Raw genomic sequence first — 9,901 nt, forward strand, 5'->3', positions numbered from 1 at the left:
TGAGTTATGGTGTTGGAGAAGAATATTGAAAGTGCCATGGGCTGCCAAAAGAACAAACAGATCTGTGTTGGAAGAAGTGCAGCCAGAGTGCTCATTGGAGGCCAGGATGGCCAAACTTCATCTCTTGTATTTCAGACATATTGTCAGAAGGGACCATTCTCTGGAGTAGGGTATCATATTTGGTAAAGTGGAGAGTCAGAGAAAAAGAGGAAGGCCCCCAACTAGATGTATTGGCCAGGTAGCAGCAACGATGGACTCAAGCATGGCAACAATAGTGAGGTTGACCCAGTATGAGGCAGTGTTTCATTCTGCTGTGCATAGTGTCTCTATGAATCAGTACTGACTCGATGGCTCCTAACAGCAACAACAAATAAAAAGACAGATGTTTCATTCTTTCGTTATGCAATAAGTCAGGAAGATAGAGTCCAATGTTGATATGACAACTCTACAGTCTTGGTCCCAGAACATCCCTTCCACATCCAAGCTCACATTATAGTACAAGATGGCTGCCAAAGTTTCAGACATTGGTTGCACATTACTAATGTAAGGAGACAACGCAAAAGAGTAGAAGGCTTGTGAGTCAACTCACATCAAGGAGATTCCCAAGATGTAGCATATAAACCTTTCCTTACATGTCCCTGACCTTATTTTAATTAAATGAAAACCCTAGCGGCTATCTGCTCCCATAAAGATCTACAGCCTCAGAAACACTGTTCAGGGTCGCTATGGGTTGAACCAACTCGATGACACTTAATAACAACAACACAACAAATGCAGTGTACCTTCAGCATTGTGCCCAGTTAGGCAAAAATCATAATCTTGTTAAATAATGAGAATTCAGGCATAAAGGAAGGACTCTAGGCATCACTGTCACAGTGATAAAAGTACTCTAAAAAGGAATAGAGCAGAATAAAGATGTAGAAGAGGAAGAAAGTGTGTTGTCATTTGTTTGTTTGTTTGTTTGTTTGTAGTTTTAGTTTCCCAGAGAAGGCATTCCTTATTGGCCAATGTTTCAGCACTAACTCCAAAGAATTTATAGAGTTTGATTCAAGTGAATATATAGGGCAAGAAGCTTTCACACAAAGGGAACAGCAAAGGAAATGTCTAAAAAAAAAATTATCTTACATTCTAAAATAGCAAGAAAGTTAATGTGACAAGAGATAAGTCTAGAGCAATGATTAGAAGCCAAAGGCCAGACAGGGAAGTCTTTGAGGTTATTGAAAGAAACTTAATTTTAAATGAAATGATTTACAAATCTGTAGAGGGTTTGGGACATAAGCGTGATGTGGCAGACTTACAATAATATAGAAAAACTCTGGGTGTTTTGTGTAGAAGGAACTGTAGGGGAACAAGAGTGGAAGGAAGCACAGATGCTAATGGAACTAACCAGGCAAGAAATGATGATATCTTAGAGTAAGGCCTTATGTACAGTGGATGACAAGTGATGCTTCTGGTTATATTGTGAAGCTCAAGCCAGCAGGATTGGCTGATGACTATTTGTGGGATATGTGAGAACAAACATATCAAGGATAACTGTCAGGTTTTTAACCCATTCAGTTAAACTAATTTCTAAAATTGGTCTGATTACAAAAGGAACAGGTTGGAGGGAGTTTCAGAGTTGAGTTTCTGATGTTAAAGTTGGAGTTCTAGTCAATTTCTGACATGAGTTTTTCTATGGGCTGCAAAATTAAAATGAAATAACAGAAATATTAAGACATTTACCTTTATTCAAAGGCTCCATGTCCTGATTCTAATTTCCTCTGTTGCACTAGGCAGAAGAGACCCTGATGAAGTACTTGGAATCCAAAGAAGATGTGGCTGGTGCACTTCTACAGACTGATCAGTCACTCACAGAAAAGGAGAAAGAAATTGAAGGTGAGAACTAGCTGAAAACATTCTAGGTAGATTAAGTAGATGGAAAGCCCCAGATATGTTAAGGTTACCTGTGTTGGACACCTGGAATCATCAATATAACGAAATATTGTTCTTACCATTTGTCATAGAGTCAGATGCAACTCATGATGACCACATGTGTGCAGAGAACTATTCCATAGTGTTTTCAAGGCTGTGACCTTTACAAAGCAGATCACCAGACCTATCTCCCAAGGAACAACTAGTGGATTTGAAACCCCAAACTTTCAGCTGCAGTCGAGTGTTTAACCACTTGAGCCACCTAGGGACTTCTAGACACAGAATAACAAGTATAATTCTTAATGCTATAAGATTTTTCTCTCCCCATATGTATGGTCATCTATCTTCTCATAATCTATTGCATAAACTTCCATAAGAACTTTTCTGTCATAAAGAAAACAATCAAAAAAAGGCTGAAAGGCATAAAAACTCGTTCTTAATATTTTTCTGCCTATTTTCCCTCCTCAGTGGAACGTGTTAAAGCAGAATCTGCAGAGGCTGCAACCAAAATGCTAGAGAAACTCCAAAAGAAGAATCAGTTGATGATGGAACAGAAAGATAAGAGCTATCAGGAACATGTGAGACAATTGACAGAGAAGATGCAAAGTGATAGGGTTCAGCTAATGGCAGAACAAGAGAAGATCCTTGCTCTGAAACTTCAGGTATTCAATTGTGTCATCTAAATTTTCTCTTCCATTATACTGAATCAAACATAGTGGAGGAGTGAACATGACACCCATACAAAGATCTTTCCAGTCTATGAGTCCTACACTTTGCATTTCCTTTGTGTTTCTATCCATGCCCTTTTCTGTTCTTAAAACCTCTTCATACCACTCAAATCAATACTGAGAAGCCCTAACAATATAGGATCTTTTCTCACACTGCATGCATGTGCATGTTCATCTGGTCTCTGGTTATCTAATACAAAAACTTCTCCTAGCATTTTTGGGATAAAATCCCTTTGTTACCACTGATAAACCCACTGACCATTCCCACTGCCATTGAGTTGATCCTGACTCATGGTCCTACATAGATTTTCCTTTAAATCTTTATGGGAGCAGACAGCCTCACCTTTCTATCATGGAGTGGTTGGCAGATTTGAACCTTCAGCCTCATGGTTAGCAATCCAGTTCCTAAGAAACAGTCACACCAGGGTATCACTAATAAACTGTGGCTCTTGTGAGGCACTGAACAAAATATTTTACTTGTATTCTGTAATTAATATCTCATATAACTGACAGGAACTATTATAGTCTCATTTTTCAAGTGAGAAAATTGTAATTTTACAAAAGACAAGTAACTTTTCTGGGTCATATCCCCTTTAAAAATATTTGCCTATCTTTCCTAATGAGGGGTGTCCATAGTAATTTTGTGTCTGCTATACATGGCAGGACTTTATCTCCATACATTGCCTAACAAGAAGAACGAACCCTAATGATGTAACTACTTACCAACACTGGTTAAGTGCTCAGTTTGCCAGTAAATTCTTTGTCTACAGATCCTACTCTGCTTCTGTTGAGTCTGATGTCAGTTCTGAATTGTCAGTGCAGACCAGGGCCTCATAAACACCTTTCTGTTACTTCTACCTCCAAAACTGGTAATTTTACCTAATTCTTTGACTAGACATTTCCTCCAATTCTGAGAACCATGCAGTAACCTTTCCTTTGGATTTCATCCATTCTTCTTGCCTTCCTAAATTTTACACTATATAGATGATAGTTAAAGCAAAATGACCAAAAAAGGGTGGGGCAAAACTGTGATAATTCTCCAGTGTTTGCACCAAATATGGGTGAAGAAGCGCAAGAAGATAATTCCAGGGCACCAATATTTCAAAAAAGTATAACACAAGAAATTTCTAAAGTTAGACTAAAATGACCATAAAAGTTAATGGCAGACCTATCCTCTCTGTTTACAGAGTTAAGAGGGATGGACAACTTAGACATTGGTTACCTAAAATGGAGGGGAACTATAAAGGCACGAATCGACTGGCTTACAAAATTTCAAGAGGGAGTTTAGTTTCAGATTGCATGGAAAGGTAGAATCCCCAGTGAATAGTTTTCATCTTGTCTACATGGGTCGGGTGAAAGGAGATGGGGATAAGATTATTATGATTCATAGTGAGCAATTTTTATCATGGCCAAATACAGCTGTCACAACTGTAAATGTAGAAGTTTTGTAACAAAAAGGAAGGAGTAGTTAATCTTAAGTGCAGGAACAGAGGACCCTAGAACCATCAAGGGAGAAGAGCATGAGTATAATGTGGAACCCTATCAGAGAATCAGTGACATCAGAAATAGAGGCAGAGATGAGCACATGGATAGCGGCAGCAGCTGACGACTCTAGATTCATGGAAATAGAAAGACTATGTGCTGGTGGCCAGGAGGCAGGCTTACAGAATGTGCCCTTTGGTTGTTAAAATTATTATATATTCCTGAATGTTTTTGTGTACATCCCTCACAAACACACACACACATACAAAAACAAAAACAAAACAAAAACCAGAGGGAATAGAAGCAAATACTGTTGAATGATGAAGCATGGAGGAGACTGTAGTCATTGCAATGAAACAATGAGTGTGAAATCAATGTTCTCCCAGGTAAACTATCACTCAATTAACAACAAAAAAAACTTTTAAAAAAAATTAATGACAGAGATAAAAGACTCAGGACAGAGTGATATCATGGAAATTAAGGGAGGCAAGATTTCCGAGAATGAGTTTCAAAAGCTATTGAGTGATTAATGTAACCTCTGAAAGGGAAATGGATTTATTATTTATGGGATACATTTTATATTGTATGAGTTTAAGTCATCACTTTCTCTTTTTAGGAACAGAAACTACTTCTTTTGGAGGGATTTGAAAAAGAGAGCAAGAAACTTCTAAACGAGATCCAAGATATCAAGAATAGACCAGTAGATATAGTCTCAGGGTGTATCATACTCTGAAAAGCTAAAGAACAGAGATTCCTTTTCCAGTTCCCTGTCTTCACAGTACAAGTCACATAAGTATCTTCAGAAGAACAGGCAATTGCCCCTAAGTTTGAAATAATTTTGTTTGTACTTTTCTTGAGCCATAAACTTTGCCAACACAAAGCATAAGTGTGAATGCAATGCTTTACTGATCAAGTGCTTATTTATGGTTTTGTTGTTATTGTTAGCTTCCATAGAGTCAGTTCTGACTGCTAACAACCCCTTGTACAACAGAACAAAACACTGCCCAGTTCTACACCATCCTCACAACCATTGTAAAGCTTGAGCCCATCGTTATAGCCACTGTGTCAATCCATCTCATTGAGGGTTTTCCTCTTTTTCACTGATCTTCTGCTTCACAGAAGCATTATGTCCTTCATGATATCATGTCCAAACACTGAGATGAATTCAAGCCATCCTCACTTCTAAGGAGCACTGTGGCTGCACCTCTTCCAACACAGATTCATTTCTTCTGCTAGCACTCCAGGGTATATTCAGTATTCTTAGCTAACACCATCAGTTTTTGTTTGATCTTCCTTTTTCATTGTCCAGTTCTCACATATATATGGTACCAATGATTAATACTCAAATCAACTTCAGCTGAATTTGAAATCTAATGTATTGATTCAGGAAATTTCTATTTGTGTGATTGGAACACAATTTACATTAGGGAGGTATCAGGTGGGTTCTCTTCAGGGTGATCTTTTTCTTTCTCGTCCACATCACTCCTCCAGAGTTCTTCAACCCCATGCTCTTTCAGGGTTTACTTGGGTTTGAGGAATAAGGTTGGGGTTTGTGGACATAAAGCAAATCAAGTGTGGACTGAGAAAAGCCATTCAGCACAGCTAAGGATCTCCCCTGTTATATGGCCATTGGGCCATGTGCTGGCTACAAATAAAGGAACCCATTAGCCACTACTGTTAGAGACAATTAACTTGGTGTCAGTGTAACAGCACACAGTCCTCAGCCTGGTCTGTGAGCATTGATATGACTCCTGGACCCTCAGGGAAATGCTTACCTTTGTGCACAGTGGACATAATAGATGAAGAGTCAGTTTTCTGTTTCTATAAAAACCCTGTGGGTAATTACTGTTCCATTCTCAGTCCAACGTTACCTTTGCCCTAATTGACATTTCAGTCTTTCCCTTCTTCCAAGAATCCAGAGAGTAATTTCCATAATTAGAAAAATAACTGGTCAGAAATCAAGCTGTAAAGAGGAGATTCAGTTAGTAAACATTTTTAAAATTTTAATACAATGATAAACATAGTGTTGTTAAGTCCTGTTGAGTCAGGTCTGACTCATAGCAACCCTGTATAGGGTTTCTGAGAAGTGACTGGTGGGTTTGAACCACCAACCTTGCTGTTCAATCTGACCTTGGGGTCCAGTGTTTATCCTATGGCATCATGTCAGGACTTCAATAAGCATATTGGGAAATATGAATTAAAATAAAAACATAGAAAACTACTAAGCAATAATGGTATCCTTAAAAATGTGTGTGAACTGAAAATAAGCTGTGCTAGAAATATAAAAGATCAACTAAAAATAATATCTACAAATCTTTATGTTGTTGCTGTTAGGTGCTATTAGGCGCAGTTTCAACCCCTTGCAGCCCTATGTACCACAGAAAGAAATATCACCTAGTCATGCACAATCCTCACAATTTTTGCTATGTTTAAGCTCCGTGTATTAGTCACCGTTGTCAGTTCATCTTTTCTTGGTCTTCTACTAAGTATGACACTCTACTAAGTGTGATGTCCTACTCCTAATAATCTGTGCAAAGAGCATGAGAATTCTCACCATCCGTGCTTCTAAGGAACATTCTGATTATACTTCTTCCAAAATAGATTAGATCTGCATAAAATCTACAATTGTTGTTAAGTGCCATCAAGTCAGTTCTGACTCACAGCAACCCTATATAAGGTTTCTGAGAATCAGTTGGTGGGTTCCGACTGCTGACCTTGTGGTTCACCGTTAAGTGCCTATCCTACAGTGCCACCGCAGGAGTCTAAAATCTATAAATCTATAATGAATAGTAGATCATCTATGCTATTTTTATTTAACATAAATTTCAAATATATGTAAATAAGTTCATTATTTATACATCAACTTATGCTAGCCTACTACGCGGCACTGTAGGTTCAGCACTGGACTGCTAACCCCAATGTTAGCAGTTCAAACCCACCAGCTGCTTCTTGGAAACTCTATGCAAGGTCACTATGAGTTGGAACTGATTCCATAACATATACTAACAATAACAAGTTTTGTTAATCATAACAAGAGTCTTGAGGTTCCTCACCAAGTGACTTATTCTAATTTTCACTCAGAAAAAAATAAACTCATTTTTTTAAAGGAGCCAAAGCAAAACATGGGGAAAGGATCCCATTGTCAAATATTTCAAAATATATAAATTATAGTCATTTTAAACTGAGGCACTAAATTTAATAAGAATCAATGGAAACTATAGACTAGAAAGTGGAGAAACTAATTGAAATAGAAATCATAAAAACAATCTAACTATTTGAAATAAACAGACTTTGTTCCATTTCACAAAATTGATATGAAAATAAGTTCCTCATGGATAAAAGTTTCAAATATTGCAGTGGTGTTTTGAGGCAGATTACTTCGGGCTTCTCCCTCCCTGTCCTCTCCATTCCTTAGTGTTTATGGTTGAGTCAAACTCTATCTCAGTAGAGTAAATCCTATTACAGCAGTGACCATCTAGTTAGTGTTCATACGTCACCAGCACCTAGCAGTGGACTGTGCACACAGCACTACTCTCTCTACAGCCACACATTTTGTAGATTGCTTTTCTCTCTGGTCTTGCTTCCATTGTACAAGAAAATCATTAACCCTGGCTGAAAAAAAATGAATCCTTGTAGCTGTGCCCCTAGGCAATTGGCAAATGAGCGCTGGTAGCATGGTGATGGTGGCTATGTGCCGTGGAGTCGATTCCGACTCATAGCGACCCTGTACAGGGTTTCCGAGGCTATAAATCTTTACGGGAGCAGAAAGCCTCGTCTTTGTCCCGCAGAACAGCTGGTAGTTTCAAACTGCTGACCTTGCGGTTCGCAGCCCGATTCGTAACCACTACGCTACCAGAACTCCTAAGCATAGTAGGTTACAAAGTGGACTGCTAACTGCAAGGCCAGCCGTTCAAATCTACCAGGCACTCCGCAGGAGAAAGATGAGGCTTTCTGTCCCCGTAAAGATTTACAGCCTCAAAAACCCAATACAGGTTCATTATGAGTCAAACCCGACTCTACAGCACACCACCAACACTGTTTTGTTTATGAAAACCGGTTTAATGTAAAAGCATTTTCACACCTGAAGTTCAGAGAGCTTGGGACTTTAACATGCTGGGATTTAAAAGTCAGCTTATTGACTGGAGGGAAGACATGTATTAATTTGGGTTAAGGGGGAAATAATTAATTTTTTTTAATGCAGGACCATATTTGAAGCTACTCTTTGTTTTAATTTATGTGAAATACTTTTCCAAAAAACAGATCACAAGCCGGTCTTTACACTATAATATTAAAGATCTTAGCCTTGATTGACTTCCTTGTAGACATCCCCAGGGTTGCAAAAGTTAATGCAAGTACTGATACTTGTTGTTGTTATTGTTAAGTGCAATCAAGTCAGTTCCGACTCATAGTGATCCTGTATACGGTTTCCAAGGAGCAGTTAGTGAGTTTGAACCACCGACCTTGCAGTTCAAACTGACCTTGCGGTTCAATGCATTTTCCTGCTACACCACACCAGGACATCTATATTTAATATACATGCCAAATTCTTTAAAATAAATATGTTACAAATATAAAAATATGCCCAGCTGTATTTTCATGATGCTACACAGCAAAGAAAACCTTTGATTTATATAGCTAATAGTACATACTTGTTATTGTTGTTAAGTGCTATCGAGTAGCTTCCCACCCATAGCAACTCTGTATAGGATCTGATATGTTGTCGTTGTTGTTGTTATGTGCCGTGGAGTCGGTTCCGACTCATAGCGACCCTGTACAGGGTTTCCGAGACTGTAAATCCTTACGGGAGCAGAAAGCCTCATCTTTCTCCCGCGGAACAGCTGGTAGTTTCGAACTGCTGACCTTAAGGTTTGCAGACCGATTCGTAACCACTACGCTACCAGAGTTCCTTAGGGTCTGATATAGGAGGTAATAAAGGTCCCTGGGTGGACAAAACAGTTTGTATTTGACTGTTCAAATCCACTGAGTGTCATTGCAGAAGGAAGGTCTGGCAATCTGCTTTTTTATGAAGTTTATAGCCAAGAATTCCATTTGAGATAGTTCTATTACAAAACACATGGGTTGTCATGAATTAGAATCTACTCCACTGAAACACATTTGTTGTTTCGCTTTTAGATAATGCTGTTCTCTTGAGTGCCATTAAGTTGCTTCCAACTGATAGTGATGCTGTACAGTGACTGGTGGGTTTGAATGCTGATCTTGCATTTAGCAGTCCAGTTGTTAGTGTATAGCACCACACAAGATCCCTTATATATAATACATACACAAATATATGTGAATATATGTCGATATGTATATGTATATGCATGCATACACATGCTCACACACACACTTATATATGTATATATCCTGGTGTGGCACTGTGGACCACAAGATCAGAACCATAAGGTTAGTGGTTCAAACTCACCAGCCACTCCTTGGAAACCCTTTACAGTGCTTCTATGAGTCGGGACCAACTCAATGACACTTAACAACAACATACATATGTGCAGTCCTGATGTGGTGCTGCAGGATAATTCACCGGACCACAAGGTTGGTTTGAAATGCAAGGTCAGTCGCCCTTGGAAATCCTATACAAGATCACTTTGAGTCAGAACCAATTTAATGACATTTAACCACAACAATAACAACAAATATATATATATGTGTGTGTGTGTGTGTGTGCCAAGAAATTTGGAAGACAACTGTCTGGCCGACTGATTGGAAGAGATCAATGTTTGTGCCCATTCCAAAGAGAGGTGACCCAACGGAATGCGGAAATC

General features: G+C 38.7%; 1 protein-coding gene across 1 annotated transcript in view; it reads left to right on the forward strand.

Annotated features, from left to right (window-relative positions):
- Nucleotides 1-4,854, forward strand: part of LOC102825397 (interferon-induced guanylate-binding protein 1-like) — a 45,124-nt gene extending 40,270 nt beyond the window's left edge. Inside the window, exons 6-8 of the mRNA XM_006831067.1 lie at nucleotides 1,773-1,875; nucleotides 2,380-2,573; nucleotides 4,738-4,854. Coding sequence (XP_006831130.1) covers nucleotides 1,773-1,875; nucleotides 2,380-2,573; nucleotides 4,738-4,854 — 414 coding nt within the window. The remainder of the gene's footprint in view (nucleotides 1-1,772; nucleotides 1,876-2,379; nucleotides 2,574-4,737) is intronic.
- The last annotated feature ends 5,047 nt before the right edge of the window (nucleotides 4,855-9,901 follow it).

Source organism: Chrysochloris asiatica, unplaced genomic scaffold, assembly GCF_000296735.1.
Source record: "Chrysochloris asiatica unplaced genomic scaffold, ChrAsi1.0 scaffold00002, whole genome shotgun sequence".
NCBI classification, from domain to species: Eukaryota; Metazoa; Chordata; class Mammalia; order Afrosoricida; family Chrysochloridae; genus Chrysochloris; species Chrysochloris asiatica.